The following is an 18,956-nucleotide window of genomic DNA, read 5'->3' on the forward strand; positions in this document are numbered from 1 at the left end:
TCTGGAAGCTCTTGGGGGCTGGGCCAGAGCAGCCTCCATCCAGCAGCCATGGCTCTCCACCTTGCTTGTATAGGGTATACTACCTGCTACCAACCTCAGGCCGTGTCACAGATGGTAAACGACATGGACACCAAGCTGCTATTCTCCAGTGAGCAGCCCACACCCTGGGCCTGTCTCCATGCCTCCCAGCTTCCTGCAGCATGCCTATCTTAGAAGGTGGCAAAGACAAGGACCCAGGCCTCTTGAGCAGACCCCACCCACCAGGACACTCCATGCTGGCAATGGACAGAAAGAGCCCTCCTGTCCTCCTACCCAAATTGAACTGCAGTTGTGGGGCTAGAAGGTTGCTCTCAGGCTGGGCTCACCTTTGACTTGTCTTTCTCTCTTGAAGCTTTTAAAGATCTCAAAAAAGACCCAGATCCTGGCATCCGGGAATTTGCCAGCAGACAGCTTGCGTTCCTTCGGGAGGTGTCGGCCACATCAAGGAAGTGACTTCGAGCTGTCCTCCCTCACCTCTACTCACAGAACAGCCCTTCCCCAAACCTGTCCACAGAGCTTGGTTGTATAACATTTTTCCATTTGAAAGAAGAAAAAAAAAATGTAGATTCAACAAAAACATGTAATAGCTGCCGGCATCCTGCCTGCCATAACGGGAACACACGCGGCCCTCTGCTGTGGCCACGCCAAGCTCTCAGAAGACACAGACAGAGACAGACCCGGGGGGGGGGGGGGGGCAGAGACAAACTGGAAGTCTGTGACAGACTCTGCTAATGACTGCTCTCGGAGCACAGGCCTTAGTACCCATGGCTGAGTAGACCATGCTCCGGGAGTGGTACCCAAGACAAGAAAGTCTCCGGTGTCCCTAGCTGAGAGCCCTGCAGGGGGTTTGGGGCAGGCTTCTCTATCCCAGAGCAGGGTCCTCCTCCATCAGGGTAAGCCAGCTGCAAATGAAGAGCTAGGATATCTACCTCCAGCTGTAGACACCCCCCCAAATTTGCAAGAGTCTAAAAGAAGGTACCTGACTCCCTGAGAGTGCCCCCAATTTCTTTTCAGGCAGAGCCTCCCCGCTCAGCCTCTATTTAAGAAACCGCAGACAGGCCCTGTGGGTATAGAGCTTAGGGGACTTCACCACAGCCCACCATTTTCAGGACCCATTAGACCAGCCAGCTCCAGCAAGGGACCTTCTAGCTAGCCCTCCAACCCTGCTCTCTGCCTACCATCCAAAAGCCTCCGCGCTACATCCCCCAGCCTTGCATGATCTGTTAGGTCAGCCCTGCACGCCCTCAGCTGAGCGGCTCTTGGCGCCCATCTCTCCCAGCCCTGGACTATGTACATCCTGGGGCAGGGACAGTGTGCTGCAAACTTGCATGGCAGGCTGAAACAAACTTGGCTTGGTGCAAATATGCCACAGGCACTGTGAGTTTCCTGCACACACACAAGGTCGTCACTGCCGAGTTTAGGGAAGGAGCAACCCCCAAAGGGCTGTACCTTGCCACAAGACCTGACCTGCTGGGATGGCACAGGCAGGAACAGAGATCCCTGGGGCTCTAAGCGGGCCCTCATTTCTGGGACCAAAGCGAGATAGTGTAGGAGGCCACTGAGCAGACATAGGGACCTTAAAGAGGGAGGGAACCAAGGCAGGGGACAGGTGCAGGTGGGAGGTTCCCTGGGTGTGTTATAGGCACAGAGGGGACAGGGTCTGTAAAGCTCTGAGGATCACATCCATAAGTGGTGTCGGTGCCACAGGACAGACAGCAAGCGCATCCACACTGGCACGTATAGCCAGCCCTGTCCCTCACCGTCCTCAGCTTAAGGAAGACCCAGAGTACTGCTCAAGGCTTGTGAGTGGGAAGAGCAGACCCTAAACAAGCACGCAGCTTTCTCACACTCTCATATCTGCCTGTACCCCACACCACTCTGCCGCCCTACCCTCTCCCTCCTCTGGGCAATGGAGGTCATTCCCTAGGCCGGTGGCCACTGTGGCCAAATCTCGCAGGCTGCATACGATGGGAGAGTGGAGGCCACTGAAAGTTCCAAGTGAACCCCATTCTGTCCTGCAGGAGGTGACCCAGCCTCACCTCCTATTGTTCCAACCCCCAAACTGTCACCGGTCCAAGCTGGGAATCCACCCTAATGTGTCAAGAACGTGCAGAAACAAGGCAGGTGCGGAGCATTACATGGCCACCAGAGGGTGCCAGGGAGGCACGTAGCAAGGAGACTACACCGGATAGCAGAGATGGCCTCCCAGGAAGGATCCAGACCCCAGTCCCCGGCTCGGCACCACTCCTCACACACATCCACAGCTGCTGATTTATTGCCTTGAGAGTCCAGAGCACCTGAAGGCCCAGGATCTGGTAACAAAGGTGCCGAAAACGGGTTAGGGTGAGGGCAGCGCGGCTGAGGCACCGGGCCCAGTGGTTAAAAACACGCCCCTGCAGTCCACAGGCCAGGGTTGAGGCCTGGGCAAGGGGGTGGAGGGGGCTGGACGGAACTGTCAGGAGGTCCCGGGGCAGTCTCTGAAAGACAGCCGTGGGCGCTGGCAGGGACAGAGCAGGGACGCACACGGCCGTTGGACTCCTTAGACACAGACGCACTGAGAGACAGGCGTTAAGGGTGTACAGGGCCAGGGCCTGGGCTACATGACGCAGCATCTGGTCTTGCGCGTGTGTGGATCTTTGAACCGCAGTCTCTGCTTAGGCCGGTACTTCTCCAGGTAGGTGAGCTGCTTGCTGTTGATGGCCCCTCGGCGCTTCCTGCAGGCAAGGACAGGCAGAGGGGCCATAAGGCCTGGCTTGGACACCTTGCTTACCCCCCATCACCACCACCCAGGAAACCAGACCCTGTGGGACTCCAGTGGGACTGGAGCAGGCCCTTTCTTGTCCTTATCTATGTGGCCTTGAGTGGACAGACCCACAGGAGGTCAGCTGAGCTGGGGTTCCAGGCTTAGTGAAGGCTGGGGAACATCTCGCCCTTGCTAGCCAGCACCTCAGTGCCATGTGTCTGCATTTAGCATAATTCTTTAGGTTGCATGCCCATCTTTATAGCCCAGGCTTCCCTAAGGACACCTGCAGGCTAGCAGGCCCACACTGCCATGGCTATATGGGGCCTGCCCCAGGGAGAAAGAGGTGGCTGTGCCTATCTCGAGCAGCACAAAACCGTCCGCATATCCACGGTGGATATGTCACACATGTGCACACACAACCCACAGGCTAGGGGTGCAGCATCAACTTTGCAGTCCTTTCCTGGACTACCCACACACACACACACACACACACGCACGCACACACACACGCACGCACGCACGCACGCACACACGCACATGCACGCACGCACCCATGCCCGCAGGCTACTCACTGTCGGATGAATTGGATGGCATCCTCATACTTCATCCCGCTCTCGATAAGGGCGAGCGCCACCAGCACTGGAGCCCTGCAGGAGCAAGCAACACTGGTTATCTGAGGCGCCACCCCGAATCTCGTCCCTGCCTCGGGTCACCTGGCAAAATGGGGGGGGCACGAGAGCCTGTTACCCCCCAGTCCCCTCAACTTGCCCATGGAGCTCACAGACTCCAGACAGCCCAACTACTCCCTCTGGCCAGGCTCCTCCTGCCCCTCCTGTGCAACCTGAGGAGATGCAGACTGTGCGTAAACTCCTAGAAAAACAGCTGTAAGCATACTTGGCCATTGAGCCTGCCTACCCTCCAGCCCTCCTGCAAGGGGGTGCTCCCCTGCCTGCTCACTTCCTTCTAGTGTGGGCAGATGTTCCTCCTGGAACATGGATCAGGCCGGGGTGACCAGAGGCATGTCTTTATAGCAGCTCTTTTTCTGCTTGAGGTGCAGTGACTGGACGGTAGCAGAAGCCCTCCCCTGCCGGGTTGTGAAAGGACTTGCCTGGGAACCCCGGGGGCTTAGAAAGGTCAAGTGGATATGGCCCACACCCAAATTCACAAAACAATAAAGTCAGACCACAGAGGCAGAGGCTGCCCTCCCAGCAGCAACAGAGGCATGAATGCCACCGTCACTCACCTTCCCAAGCCTGCCACACAGTGCACAGCCACGCAGCTGCCCGGGTCATTGTAGAATTTGGCCTTCAGCAGGCTCAGCCAATCCTCCACCACCTTGCCAGGAGGGGGCGCCCCGTCATCAAAGGGCCAGTCCTACAGAGGAAGATGCTTAAGGACTTGTCCTATGGATGTTAGCTTTCCTTCCCCTGTCCCTCAGAGTTCTAGGTGGGAGGGGGGAGCCAGCCTGCATGGGGAAGAGGGTGTGCTGGGGCACAGTGTGGAGAAGACAGAGATGGGCCCAGCTGGCTGGTGGAGGGTGGCTCTTGGGCTCTCTCTACCTCTCTCTGTCTCCAAACTGGGCAGCTCCTGGACGCCACCAGTTAATGTGGCTGTCCTGAGTCTAACCCGTGTCTCTCCTGAGGGAGGGAGACCTGCTTGGGCAACCTTGTGCCAAGATACTGCCATGCCTTCATCTCACACTCACCCTCCCCTGGACACCCGCACTACCGGAGGCCCCTGAGTCTCAGAACAGCCTTTGGGAATCTCACAGCAGAGAAGGGTCAACGACAGGAGTCCTCCCAGGCCCGCGAGACCCCGAGCTCTTCCTCCCTCTACAAACAGTAGGCAGTGGATAAGAGAGCCCAGCGACAAAGGGTCCTCACAGGGTCACTCTGGTGCTGGGGACAGTACACCAGGGCCTCAGCACAGCCAGTCGGGGTGTGCGGCACGCACGAGGCCTGACTCATCTGGGCACTGCACTGGGAAGAGAGGCCTTGTGCCAAGGAACTGGCTCTGCTCTGACCCTCCAAGCACCGTGACCGGTTCTCCGAGGCTGCCCCTCCTCCCCCTTAGCTGAGCCCCCAGGGTCAAGAAGCCAAGGAAACAGCAGCTAGGATCCCTACCCATTGCCTCTGAGCAGGGTCTCCTGGGAGCCACTGCTGCCTGGAGACAGGCTCCCACACAGCAGGCAATGAGAGGCTGAAGAGGGTCCCCTGGGAGCCGTAGGGGAGCCAAGCAGGCACTTGCCGAGCCCCAGGGCCTCCATCTTCACCAGCCAGGGCTGCCAGTGCCAAACACACGCAGCAGGTGGGGAATGCCGCTCCCCGTGTAAGCCCTACTTCTTCTCACCGTGGTCTCAGAGAATGTCTGGTTCCACAAAGGAACCGCACACAGGCTGCCAGTGAACCTGGAGCACGTAACAGGACCCACGGGCCCCAACACAGACAAGCCCAGTGTTTGGAAGCTGTCTGTGGCCAAGAACAAGTATTGCCACCTGGCCTCAGGGGCTAGTCTGAGGGTGGGGGTTCCTCAGAGTCATCTGCCCCACACACCAGCCCAGGCAGACCTCCCAGGATGCATCGGGTGGCAACAGAGAGCCCAGCATCACGGTGCCCAGAGCCATATGCCCCTCACCACAACAGTGATGCCGTCCTTCTCCAGAGGGGTCTTGTCATAGGTCACTTCGCACACACGCACCACGGTGGTAGCCCCATACTTCTTCAGGTCCTGGGGTGAGAAGAGGGGAAGGGGGTGGTTAGGAGCCCAGAGCTCTACTACCCCTGCTGAGTCCCCAAAGGCCTGCCCTTCTGGAGCTCCTAAGCAGAGCTGTGTCCCCTCAAGGCACCTCCCCTGAGACAAGCAGACCTCATAAAGCAACTGGGTGGGCCTGGATGCTTAGTGGCTGGCAAGGTAGCCTCTGCTGGTGCTTCCAAGTCACCTGTCCCTGTCCTACCCTGGAGAAACTAAGAAGCCCACCTGTGTCCGCTAAAATGCATAGCTCAATCACTGTGATTTCAGCCCCGCCCTGTCCCTCATGCCGCTGCAGCAGCACCCAGGACAGAGGGCTTCTGCAGTAAGGCCTGGCTCTTCAGATAAAGCCCTTCAGTCCCCGGCAGGGTAGCCCAGGCCTCCTTACATCTGCACAGTCCTCCCTCCCTAGGCTGTCTGAGTGTGTTCCACGAGGCCATTTGGAGTCTCCAGCAAGCAGACCTCAGGTGCTGGAGACTCAGAGTCAGCAGGGTGGCAGGCAGCAAACACCACTGGGGAAACCCCATCCCTTCAGAGCAAAGTTCACTCAGCTCACAGGCAACATGGGGTATTTATACCCATAGCCACAGGCAGGGCCAACCCTCACCTACCTGCTCCCAGTGGATATTTTGGGAGTGGTGAGGAATGACTGGGTCTTGCTGGCCACATGACGGGAACACCGGACACAGCAAGGCCAGGACCCTACTATTCTGAGAGTGCGAGAAAAATGAGGGAGCGTCCACCTCAGAGACGATGGGGACGCTGCAGAGTCTGTCAAGGAGAAAGCTACCAAGGACTCAACCCTACTCACACCGTGAACCCTCATTATGCCTACACTGAGCCTCGATTCTACTCACATGCTGAAGCCCTAGTCATTCAGGGCATTTTGTCTCCTCCCTCCTTGCATCCTACTATCAATCATCTCAACTGCAAGAGAAGTAGACTCATCCTGGCCACACACTGGGCCCTTGTCCTGGTGCTTTTTTTTTTTTTTTTTTTTTTTCCTAGTCCCTCATCAGGCTCTGCTGTTATCAAGGTTCTCGCTGGTGAGAGGGGCAGTCTTCCCTAACCCAGGTATGTGTTCAGGACCTAGGCTCCCTGATATAGGACGTCCACTGTCTTCCTCTATGCATTCTTTCCTGGTGGTTTTTTTGTTTGTTTTGTTTTGTTTCTCCGAGACTGGCCTACATTCTTTCCTGCTTTGATGCCCACAAGCCCATGGGGCTTTAGCTCCTGTCACAGAGGCGAGAACTAAGAACCTAAAGCCACAAAAGTCCATTCCACAAACTGCCCAGCACTCCTGCTGCTGACTCTGCAAGGAATTCCAGGTCTGCAGCAAGGAGCCCTGCATGGGGGCCCCAGGGAGGCCATGCTGACGGCCCCCACCTCTACTCCCCACACAGGCTCTGAAAAAATACCTGTCACGTCTGGGGTTGGAGTGAGGGTGGCTACAGACAACAGACATCTGGAGACTCTCCACATGCCACCTCTCAGCTGCAATAGTCACTTTGCTTTCCCCAAGACTTCCTGGAGCCTGAGCTTGTGGTCTGGACTAGCCATGAGGTAGCTCTTCCAGCCCATCTTCCATCTGCCTGTCTCCAGGCCATCTCCCCATCAGCCCTTGTCTTATCAGCCTCTTTCTTGCTCAGTTTCTGCAGAGGCCAAGGTCGCCCAGGGTCCAGACAACGGCCCAGAGCCCACAAGCCTGAATGCAACCAGAGTTCCAGGAATCCCAGCTGATCACCAGCACCCATCACACCCTGAGCCACCCAGGACACCCACCCAGCCCTGACAGTGTGCTCACCTCGATGAAAGTGCTGAGGGTGGCATTGCTGGGGTTGTGGGTGATAAGGAAGCGCATGTTTCGGTAGCTCACCTCCACAGGCGCTGGCCGGTTCATGCGGGCCATGCCTCCTCCTCCTCCGGGTCTGGGGACCCGTAGAGGACCAGCCAGCAAGGGCTGCAAGGGGGGTCCCCCAGCCCCCCAAACCAAGTCCAGTGAGATCCCCGTGCTTGACCAAAAAATAAAAGACTTCTTAAAAACCTCGTCCCCACACCCCGCACAAATATTGTGCAAATAACTTGGGAAAAGGAGAGGAAAGCTGCCTGGTGGTTGATAATTCCAAAAAGAAAAACCCAATTCTAAAAAAGAAGAGGAAAAATAACAAATCCCCCCTCCCCCAGTAAGATGGACGGCTCCAAAGTCCTGTCCCTCAGAGTGGAGTAGTTTCAAGGAAGCGAAAATAAAAATAACAACGGAAAAAACTGAGTAAAGAGAGCTTCAAGTTGGTGGCTCTGGCCGCAGAACACTGTCCTCTGTAGGGCTGTCGCTGGGGACACCCTCTCTGCATGGGTGGATGGAGGAGAGTCCCCTTTGCTCACAGCTGAGCCCCCCAGCACTCAGGACCAAAGGGAAAATGAACTTGAACTCAACCAACTCCTGTGGCCCTGGGCCGTGGTGGGCAGGTAGCCTCTGATCCCGGGTGTCTGTCACGTTACCCCATCAGGGAACCGCAAGTCCTGGAGAGGGGCAGCTGGCTCAGGCAGCAGCACTGGCCTCTGGCCTGGCAGCAGAGGCCATTGGGAGGCAAGGGAAATGGTGAGGGCCAGAGAGGCGCGGGCCTCCTCAGCAACAGCACCCACGATGCTGGGGACAGCAGTTGTTAGAGTTGCCTTCCTGGAGTTCCTCCATCAAACGCACACGGGGTCTTCTTCAGAAGGCACGGTCTATGGGAGGGGAGAAAGAAGTGGGAAGTTCCTGTTGGGCTTCAAATTCGGCTTCAAATTCTCCGTGTGGAAACACTCTGGGACAGACATCTCATGTCAGGGCTGCCCGGGCTCCTGGGGTCACAAAAGAGTGAGTGAAGAGGGTATCAGGGGTCACTCCAGGAGCAATAAGAACCCCACAAGAGTGCACCCACAGCAACAGAGGCCAGACCACCAAGCCTGGTCCCCACCTCAAGGACCATGAGAACAGTGGTCCTTTCCTTAGGATTGCTAGCCACAGCACAGGGGACAGTGGGTACTGCCAGAGGGACAGGGGGTGAGTGGCCTCTATTGCTGCCCCTCGGGCTTTCTGCAAGCTCCACCCACAGCCACTACTTACTGGGACTTGCCAGGCACTAGAGGTAAACAAGATACTCTGCCCTTCAAGAGACCACAGTCCAAAAGGTCAGCTGCCAGGCTCATGCCAAGGAGGTGACAGCACAGGTGGCCAGGAAGGGGGTCACACCACAACAGGGACCTGAGGGCATCAGCCTCAGCCCTCCCTCCCCATCTCCTCTCCAAATGTACTAGCTGCAAGGGGTCAAAACGGAAGCTAGCCCCCTCTCAAGGGCCTGGGAGACCCTGGCCTCTCTCGACCTGGTCCCCACCTACACAGTGAGGGGTTGAACAAGATGGCTCCACAGTCCCTTGGGCTATGGCCCAGTGGTTAGTAGAGCCTGAGCCCTTGGATCCAACCTATACCCCACCCAGCATCCCTCTGTCCAAAGGAAGGCCCCTCCTGGAAGAATTCTGCCCATACCTCTTACCTCTGCCTGTGCCTCAGCACCCACTTTTCCAGCTGCCCCCCAACGCAAGCCAGGCCCTGAGAGCCTCAGCCTGGCTGCAGGAAGGGCCCGGTCTAGGACCTGGGACTCTTGCCTGGGACGGTGTGGGCCCAGTCCTCACTGTCCAAGGCTCAGCTGTACCAGATAGTGCAGGCTCCTCACTCACCGCCTTCTACACCTGGGAACATCTCAGTACTCCACTCCAGGGCAGTGCCACGGCTCACAGCTAGTCCTTGCCGTCATTTTGGCAGGGCTAAGGTGGAGGGGCGCCTTGTAAAGGAGTCCTGTGCCTGCTTTGGCTGGCTGGGTTCTCAACCCCTGTGCATGCAGAGCCACAACTAGCCCAAGCATAAGCAAGGAGAGCCTCGTGTTATAACACAAACACCTGGGCCCCCTGGGAGGGGCCTCCCGCGTGTGCAATGCCCTTGTGTGTGCAGAAGAAAAGAGCGGGCCCCAAGAAGCTGGAGAACACTGGCAGGGCTCCTATCAGCTGCAGTATGGGATGGTGGGGGGGAGCTGTGGAACCCTAAGAGCAACAGCCATGGTCTAGCTCTGCTACTCATAACATCGCCCTGGCCATCTGGGCAAAGGAAACTTGAACCACCATAATGCTCCCCCCGCCAGGCCTGAGGGGATGGAGACCAGGGCTCCAGGTGTAGATGTCTCCAGGCTGGACTGCACAGTCCACTGCAATCGGGGCTAGTGAGGGCAAAGCAACACGCAGACCCACAGCGTGCCTCAGTCACCTCTACACAGGCTCGACCACACCGAGGCTGCCCTCCCGCAAAAAGGAGCCCCCCTCCCTTGACACATCACTTTTTCTATGGGGTTGAGAAGCCCAGATAACCAACAGATCTGACTCAAGGCTCGTGGGCCAGCGGCTCCAGTGAAAGCAGATGCAGAGCTCAGCTTGCCTCACCATTGTGGGTCCAGGCACTCATTCAAGCCAGCACATCCTCACCGCTCCTTGTGCTGTGCTTAGGAACCCTACTAAGGCCCTTCTCTATCCCAGCCAGTCTTCTCTTGCAGTATCCTAAGCACGCTGCTGCTCCCAGAACCGGCACGTTTTTTCAAGACCCATTTCTGTCCCCGTTTGCCAGATGAGGGCGTGGGCCAGAGGGGCATGGAAGGACCTTCTCTGAACTCTGGCCAGCCCCCACCGTCCAGCAGTACGGTTTTTCTTAACATGGAGTCTAATAATCGGGAACACTTGAACCCCAGGGAAAAAGAAGACACGGAGAGAGGTTCACAGAGGCCCCACCCTCGAGTGATGGAGTGGGAGTGCATCTGGCTTCAGAAGGGACCTAAATAGGACCTAAATGGGACCCTGTGTGACACTCGGAGTCAGGGGTCGCAGTTCAGGGCTTTGCGCCGTTAGGAAAAGTAAGACTGCTCATGGGTGGGCTGGGGACCCCAAGGACCCGTGGTGGGGTGTGGTGAGGGCACACAGCTCCCGGTCCTCAGCGGAGCTTCCCACCCAGCCCGCCAGGGAGCCGCCATCCCTTGTAGGCCCCATCCCAGTAGGGTTAGGGTCTGGAAGTGTCCTCGGGGCCGGGTCCCCGCCGCCCTTAGCCCGGCTCACCCGCGCCCACAGGCGTGCGGCAGCCTCCATACGCCGGCCGGCCGGGCCGGGACCCGCGCGCGCCCTCCGCAGCGGCGCCGGCTCCGGGCGGATGCTGGGCGCCCGCGGCCCAGCTATTTATAGCGCCCGGCGTCACGTGGGGGGCGGTGACCGGCGGGCGACCCGACTCACAGCGGCTCCCGCACCTGCTGCCTAAAGATAGCGCGCCGGCGGGGCAAACAAAGGCGCGGCCAGCAGAGGAAGAGGAAGGAGGAAGGGGGAGGACCACCGTGGACCCGCCAGCCTTCCCCTCCGCATCCTGCTAGGCAAGGACTTCCCTCTGCAGAAGGGTCACCGGCCTGGCGGTCCCCTCCCAGCTCTCCAGCCTCGTATGCATTTACTGAGCAGCTACTGTGTCCAGCACATACTAACCCTCACTTCACCTTAAGAACCGCCACCACCCCAGCCTACAGCTGAGGAAACTGAGGCACTGAACCTAGGCACACTCCAGAGCCACACAGCAGAGGAGCCGACTCTGCAGCCACCCAGATCTCCTGCAGCCTTGCAAGGCACTCACAGCAGGATCTCAGAGGTTCCACTGCCTCCGGCGGCGGCGGCGACAGCAGAGTCCTGGTTTTGTCCTGGGGCATCCCAGACAGGAACCCCGTGCTATCCAGCCCAAGAATGGAGACAGATGTCAGTCCACACCTGCCGCAGTGGCTGTATCACCCTGGGAGCCTTCTGGAGCAGGGTTTGTTGAGCTTCGACTCTCAGTATCCCTAGAGGCTTTGCCTTGCTGGGAACCCTGCTCCAAGCCTAGCTCCCAGACAGAGGCCTGGCCCTGCAATCAGTACTTGTTACCAAGAAGAGGAATGGGCTCTGGAAGGTTGGACCTGGGCTAAAAGAGGGCATGCCACACCCCATACTACCAGAGAGCAGTCTCATTAGCCAAACTGGCACACACACACACTCTTGTCTGGCTGATCGTGTCCAGGCTGGAAGGTCCCACAGGAGCCCCATCCAGCTACCCCCAGAAAGTCTGGTAGCCACAAGAGATCCCCAGAAAATACCATGCTAATAGATCCAGCACAGCAGGGCAGTGGGGGCACATGCCTTTAATCCCAGCACTAGGGAGGAGGCGGATCTCTGTGAGTTTGAGGCCAGCCTGGTCTACAGAGTGAATTCCAGGATAGCCAGGGCTATTACACAGAAAAACCCTGTCTTGAAAAACAACAGGGCCCAGAGGGGGTTGGGGGGACAGTAATTGCCCTGACTCTGGCTTCCAGTCCACACCCACACCCTCACCAGAACCTGCACCTACACAGGGCACCAGCATCCATCAGAGGAACTGAGTAAACTATCCAAGTCACCCAGCCAGGAAGCTGGACCATGTCTGGGAATTTGCCTACCCTTGGAGATCCTACAGGTCCCAGCCCCAGGTGGCTGGGATAAGAAACAGGCAAACCACTTCTGGTGGCCCACATCTGGAAAAGGGTTTGTTAGTGACAGGCCCAGCAATTTCTGAAATTATGCACCCAGCGCCGAGGCTGCAAATGAGGCCCCAGTGCTACCCCCATCTGGGGCCTCTAGCTAGGCCTGGGGGCACCTGCTGCAGCTGGCAGGGCCCCAGGCCTTTCGGAGAAGTCTATATATACCACATCCAGAGCCTTCTTGGAGCCCTCCCAGAGCAGCCATCTCTGGGGCCAAGAGGAGAGACCCTAGCAGGCTCCACCCACACCGGTCCCCAGGAAGCCATCCAAAGCTCTTGCATCCTGTGCCCTACAGCTCTAAGGGTGCAACCCCCTCACTAAACATTCACCCTAACCCCACGCCACCCCCAGTCTCCTTGGCCATGTGCCCAGCCCCAGGGAAGGCATCTCTAATGGGAGGAAGAACCTAGCACTAAGCTCCACCCCCCACACCACCTCCCACCCAGGCCTGGCACCAAGAAGCTCCCACTTGTTTATGGAAGGAACAAATGACCCAGCGTTCTAGGCAGAGGTCCAGATTGGGGAACCATCCAGAACCTATCACGAGACCTCAGCCCTCGAGGTCCGGGGGAACCTTAGAGGAGAGGACACCCATGCCACCTAATGGCAGCTGAATGCTTTCCCAGAGGAAGCCACCATATCAGCTGCTCCTTCGCATCCTGGGGGGGGGGCGTCCCAAACTTAGTCCCTCAAGGATACTTGAAGCCATGCACAGGATGGGGACCATGAGGAGAAGCCTCAAGTGGCAGGTGCTCTGGGGGTGGGGGGAGGTGGAGGGAAGGGCTCCCAGAGGAGGCGACTCAAGAGGGAGATGGGCACACTCCTGGTGTCTACATTGACCATCTACCCTGTGCCACTTGAGGCCAGTGCTAGCCCCTGTTGTGCGTAAGACCAACTCTACAAGTGGGCGCATCGCCAGAGACAGAAGGAACCCTCTAAGGTGGTGTCAGCAGCCTTCATGTCATGGAGCCCTTGGGCTGTGACCTGGAAACAGCTGTGAGGAAACAGACCTGGGTTTCCAAGCAGGCAGTCACCTGCTGCCCCTGTAGTGATAAATTATTTATGATTTATTAAGACTTGCCTGAGGATTCTGAAAAGCAAAGCTGACCACAAGCCATAGAGGCCAGGCACGTGCCTTTAGTGCCCGCAGCCAGAGGCCAGGAGGTGGTGGTGATACACAACTTTAATCCTAGGACTCAAGATTAAGAGGCAGACACATCTCTCTGAGTTCAAGGCCACCCAGGGATACATGAGATTGGATCAGTCTGAAAGAGTAACAGATCACACGCCTTTAATCCCAGCACTAGAGGGGCATAAAAGACAGGAGCGGGGTCCTGAGTAGTCAGTAGGAGGCATTCATTCTCCAGCCATGCTGAAGAGAGGCAGCAGTTTGAGGCTTGGTGAAGAGGCTTGTGCATGGATTAACCCTTTCGGCCTGAACGTGAGGTTAAGAGTTAGTGGCCGGCTGCTTTGCCTTTCTGACCTTCAGCTTGAAGTTTAAACCCCAATACGGGTCTCTAGGCCTTTTACTTTTCGTTACAGCCCCTGCCAGTGCCCCGTGGGGCATGATGGTGCTCTGGTGACCCAGGCTCCCACTTCCCATGGGCACCCTCATATTGCCAGACTCCAGCTCCACCAACCCTACTGCAGACCGAAGGCTGTATCTGTCGTTCCTGGGGGCTGGCAGGACACAGTGGACCTAGGTGATCATTCATGAGGTCTACCAGGCACCACAGGTCTCCAAACTTGGGACCTCTGACCTCCAGCAGCCCACCCTCACCTCTGTGCTCTCTGAGGGCATCAAGTGGACACAGGTGCCTCAAGACAGTCAAGGCTGACAGGAAACCTCTTTCCTCCCCTTACACCGTACTTCACCTCCCAAGAGCTCAGCCCCTGAGAGCCACATGTCTTCTGCCTTTTGCAGCCTGTTCTCTCCCCTACACTAACACAGACCTTGGGACTCTCTCCTAGGAGCAAGGGGAAGTGGGCATTCATTCGCTCACCCACTCACTCACTTACACACTCAATCAGAGTGACAAGCCCCCCACCCCCGTTTCAGTCACAGGGCTGAGCGGGATGGAGACGGGGAAGATGGGGAGAGAAGCATTGACTTGACAGCGCCATGGGCAGGCATCACTCCTGACTCAGAATGCCTCAGTTTCCCAGGCTGCCACGTGCAGAGCTGGGTGGTGCTCTCCCAGTGTCACTCACTGGGCTGTCTGCTCACAGCTGAAGCACCCTGGACCAGCTCACCCTACCTCCCCCTCTGCAGTTGGAACACTGACCCCTCCACACACACACACACACACCTACCCCCCTCAGCCCCTGCTCTGGAGCCCTGGCTCCTGGCTCATTTCTTCCTGCTCCTGTCATCAGGGTAATCTGCTACAGAGTAACCCTAAAGCAGGATGAAGACAGCAGCAACTCCCCTCCCTCACAGAGTCACCAGAGCAAGCAAGCGCAGAGCTGTACCCACACCCCCAGCAAGCACAGCACTGCCTGCTCTTCCATTTCTATGCACATCCAGGAAGTAGAGGACCATTTGGACCCGGACGTCCCCCAAGGCCCTCAGTTCTGCCATCTAGCCCCTACCCCCACGACATCCAAATACCCCCAGGAGGCTGGGGACTCTGCCTGGAGACTCAGCTGTGTCAAAGGACAACAGCCAGAGTTTCTGCCCCCTGCAGACCAAGGGAACTCGAGGAGCCCCCAGGTGTCCATCGGGGACTCCTCCATAGCGAAGGTATTGGTAACAGACACGTGTGTCCGTCTGGAAGGGCAGCTTGGTGTCTCGCCTGCAGCACATACTACCACCAGGATTGAGAACCTGTGCATCTGCAGAGCAAGCCACCACAGCTGTCCTCAAAGTTTGACTTAAGCTGCCAGAACAAATGGCGGCTCCCACCAGCCACAGCTCATACACTTTCCACGACTGGCCTGCAGGGGGAGGGTGAAGGGATATGGATTCACACCGCCAGGTACCCTGTTCTCTCCCCAGGAATGCCTCAGACACCCCCAGGGCCAGGGCCAGGGCCTCCTTCTTCAGGAACACCAATCACTTCGGTGTCCCGAGCCCCCAATCACGTGTGCGTGCCTGCCAAGTGCTTCTGGGCTCCAGGCCCCACGGCTGCACTGGGTTGTGGGGAAGCAAAGGCCATAATCAACTTCCAGGGATCACAGGGATAGCAGGAGAGTACAGAAAGCATGAGATCCTGGGCAGGGAGTCCCAGCACGGGAAAACACGGGCTGGACAGAGTCACCATGAAAAGGAGAAATCAGGACTCGGTTCCCAGGATAGGGACCAACCACCTCCTCCTACAGAAGCAGGCACCAGTGTCTACCTGGCTGGCAGCTCACAGTCTGCACCACGCCTTCCCCCCAACACACACACACCACACACACACACAGACCCCACCTGAGAGCCAAGAATGAGGGTTCCCATTTCACACGTGACCAGACAGATAGACAATGAGGAGCAGGGCTGCCTGCATCCTGCTTGCCTGGTCCTAGCCCAGGCTTCCTTCCCATCTCCCATTGTGTGAGCTGCACAGACTCGGAAGCTTCACGCCCACAAGGCCCACTTGGTGGGCAACCAACGGAAATGACAGGAGGTCCACTCTGCTCCGGCCAGCTATAGCACCTCAGACCTTCTCCAGCCACCGCTTGGAGCAGACGGAGACCGTCACTATGACTAGCATGAGAAGAAGTCACTCTTCGCTACTCACAGGCCCCTTTGGGCCCAAATGATAACAGATGACAGACCAGGCTCCCACATGTTAGCAGTACAAATTAAGAGTGACAGCTGTCGCTTATAGAGGACACACAGCCAGACACTCAGACAGATCCTACGGCTGACTGAGGAGGAGTGGGGGAGGCTCCGGACCTCTCTGGTCCTTCTGAGCTGCAGGGTTAGGAAGGTGCCCATGACTGGGCTTCACCAGGGCTATGCCACCGCATTGCCATCTACGGTGGTCCTGACCCACTTTCTGATGGCGTGGCTGGCATGGAAGTAACAGGAGACACACAGGGATCAGCCTACACTGAAGCTTGGGTACCGCAGTAAGAAGGGCCAGGTACCCCACAACACACAGAGGGCTGGGAGGGGGGAAGGCAGAACTTGGGTCCGGCAGGAAGAAGATGCCACCCTGGCCACAAGGGTGACACCCTTCCCCACTTACCTTAGGAAGCCCTAAGACATTCTCCACCAAGGACCCACCCACTTAGGGCTAATAACACTCCCCACCTGGGTCCTCAGCACTTACCCTTCAGGAGTTTTATCTATGCTTGTTGGGGGTGGGGGCAGGATCCAGCTCAGGGACAGCCTAAACAGGGTAAGGACATAGGGTCCAGGGTCACAGCCTGGTACAGTTCTCCCTGCTGAGCAGAGGAGGGGGACAGGCAGTCCGCTGGGGACCTGTAATAGCAGAGGCATGGGGAGGTAGATGGCAGGTCATCGTGGTCCAGTGGAGTGGGCGGCCTGCTTGCTACAGGCCAGAAATAGAGTCTCAGTCCACCCTCCAAGTGAGCAGCTCCATGCCCAAACTACTGGCCGGGTGTCCCCAGCAGGCAGAAGTCTGGGTCTGGCCTTGGGGCTCTATGTCCCATCAGTTCCTCCTGGGGTCCACACTTCCTCTAGTAGGAAGTGGGAAGGAAAAGTGGACCAGACCTGCACACCAAGCCTGCCCAGGACCAGCCCAGGGGCTCATCCATGCTCCCTCCAGCTCGGCACTAACCCCCACTCCCCATTCATTCCCCAGGAAGTGGTAACTCCTTAAAAAAGAGAGGGGCTACACCTACCTCTCAAGACCAGTCACTTGCCTCTCCCCAACCAGAAGGCTGTCCCAACCATGGCAGTGTAAGGAAAGCTGTACACACTTCTACACATGGATATGCACACACAGAGACATGCTACATGTGGGGATGTATCACATGTCTGCACACGCAGACACATGTACATACAGGTATGTACACACATGCCTCCATATAGAGATGTGCACACTCTAGGACCTGTACACATGGGACCTGCACAGGCACATTTCTGGGGGGAAATGAATCCAGTATCCTGCAGTGGCCTCCAGTCTCCAAGGGTGTACAGACCCTACAAAGTTCTCCTACCCTCAGCTAACAGTCCCTCTTCCACTCTGCCTGCCCTTGCATGGCCAGGAGCCTCACACTCTTGTAATGCACCCTTGCTGCAGTCCAGGTCCAGTGGTCCCACTGTATGCCTCCCTCCCTGGGGCAGGCAGCCTGGCTTAGTCTGCATGGGACACTGGACTCAGAGGTTTCCATTGTGCCATCTATATACACAGACTCCTAGTCCACTCATGCACAGGGATTACCTGCATTCATGCTTGTGACAGGCGTGAGGGCAGGTGGGAACCCGACCCAGATCTGCAACCCTGGAACCTCAACGCTTGCCCTAGCTGGGAAGTCCAGGGTTCTTCCAATGGGGCACTGGCTGTCACAAGCCTTAATTCTGGGGTACCGGATGCTGAGACAGGAATTCTTCAGGTCCAGGAACCCAGTGGGAAAGCCAGATTTGAAAGCCCACCGCAGCCTTAGCATAAGACTCACTTTTCCACAGTCTTGGCATTTCCCTCCTTGGAATCATCCAGGCTGGTGGCAACTCCTGGCACGGTGCCACCCAAGCTGCAAGGCCAAAACCCTGTGCCAATGAGTGGGCACGGCATCCCAGAGGGCACAGGCTTTCTTGGACTTACTTGGTGCTAACAGCACCTGAGGGAAGAAACCCACTCTCACAAAAAAGCCAACAGGAACACCAGGAACCACCCAGTGGATTATTTCTTCAATGTTTATTTTTATTTTATGTGCATTGGTGTTTTGCCTACATATATGTCTGTGTAAGGACATCAGATCTCCTGGAACTGGAGTTACAAGCATGTGTGAGCTGCCATGTGGGTGCTGGGAACTGAACCCAGGTCCTCTGGAAAAGCAGTCAGTGCTCTTAACCACTGAGCCAACTCTCCAGTTCAAGTCCAGTGGATTTCAACAGGTACAATCCCTAGGAAGGGACAAGAGCTGAGTGGGCCCCCGACCCAAGGATACCTCCTTTTAGTCTTGCTGGCTAACAGGTAAGTTCCACCTATGGGAGTCAGAGGTCCCAAGCAGTGCCTGACACAGCCCCTGCCTGATGCTCACCAGACACCGGGACCACCTGAACAGCCAGGGTGCCCATAGAATAGGGCCCACCTCCAAGTGAGACACAAACCTGTACTTTGCAGAGTTGTCACAATGGCGAAAAGGTACATGATACAAGAAGATTCGAGGTACATTGATTCTGAAAAAGTTACCAGCCTGCAAGGTGCCAAGCCTCAGGCCATAACCCCTCTCCACAAGAGACAAACTACAGCTCCTTCTGGGACCCCCTCCTCCAGGGGTCAAAAATCCCAAAGCCAGCAGTATACAGCCAGCAAGCCAGCTGGCCATGTGGCCCTTCCCTCCTGCCCAACCCCAACACTGAAAACAGCTTCCAACCCATTCAGCATCCCCACAGACAGAGAAATTTTGCTCTTGGGTGGGGATCCAATCTCCCCCCACACACCACACACACACACACACACACACACACACACACACACACACACCTACCCCTCCCCTGCCACCTGGGAAGTAGGAAGCTAAGCTAGCCTGGCCTTTTAAAGCAGGACCAATCATTGGCTAGCAGTGGTCCTTCACTATGGCAGGAAGAAGTCTATGGTCACTTCTACTACAGGAAACACAGCAGAAGTCCCCTGAAGGCAACAAATATGTACACCGAGGACACTCAGCCTGGGTCTGTGGCCCAATGGGACCTCAAGTGTCTG

General features: G+C 57.1%; 3 protein-coding genes across 3 annotated transcripts in view; 1 reads left to right on the forward strand and 2 right to left on the reverse strand.

The window, feature by feature from the left end:
* The window catches only part of LOC127235226 (maestro heat-like repeat family member 5), a 62,290-nt gene extending 61,721 nt beyond the window's left edge, over positions 1–569 (forward strand). Inside the window, exons 30-31 of the mRNA XM_051202465.1 lie at positions 74–148; positions 392–569. Coding sequence (XP_051058422.1) covers positions 74–148; positions 392–492 — 176 coding nt within the window. The 3' untranslated portion in view covers positions 493–569. The remainder of the gene's footprint in view (positions 1–73; positions 149–391) is intronic.
* Psca (prostate stem cell antigen) overlaps positions 1–18,956 on the reverse strand; it is a 1,185,392-nt gene that overhangs the window by 870,625 nt on the left and 295,811 nt on the right. The gene's annotated exons all lie outside the window — the stretch shown is intronic.
* On the reverse strand, positions 2,299–8,230 carry Ptp4a3 (protein tyrosine phosphatase 4A3). The gene is made up of 5 exons (XM_051202692.1): positions 7,335–8,230; positions 5,417–5,509; positions 4,026–4,156; positions 3,355–3,429; positions 2,299–2,753 (listed from the first exon to the last, which is right to left on the reverse strand). Exons 1-5 carry the CDS (start codon positions 7,437–7,439, stop codon positions 2,636–2,638), a joined length of 522 nt encoding a protein of 173 aa, XP_051058649.1. The 5' UTR covers positions 7,440–8,230; the 3' UTR covers positions 2,299–2,635.

Source organism: Phodopus roborovskii, unplaced genomic scaffold (assembly GCF_943737965.1).
Source record: "Phodopus roborovskii unplaced genomic scaffold, PHOROB, whole genome shotgun sequence".
NCBI lineage: Eukaryota > Metazoa > Chordata > Mammalia > Rodentia > Cricetidae > Phodopus > Phodopus roborovskii.

Bases quoted from the DNA above. Each gene is read 5' to 3' on its own strand.
- Ptp4a3 (XM_051202692.1), bottom strand. From the start codon at position 7,439: ATGGCCCGCATGAACCGGCCAGCGCCTGTGGAGGTGAGCTACCGAAAC. The intron at 5,510-7,334 runs GTGAGCACACTG...TTCTCACCCCAG, and splicing joins CCCTCAGCACTTTCATCGAG to GACCTGAAGAAGTATGGGGC. The intron at 3,430-4,025 runs GTGAGTGACGGT...TTGCTCCTGCAG, and splicing joins TGTGTGGCAGGCTTGGGAAG to GGCTCCAGTGCTGGTGGCGC.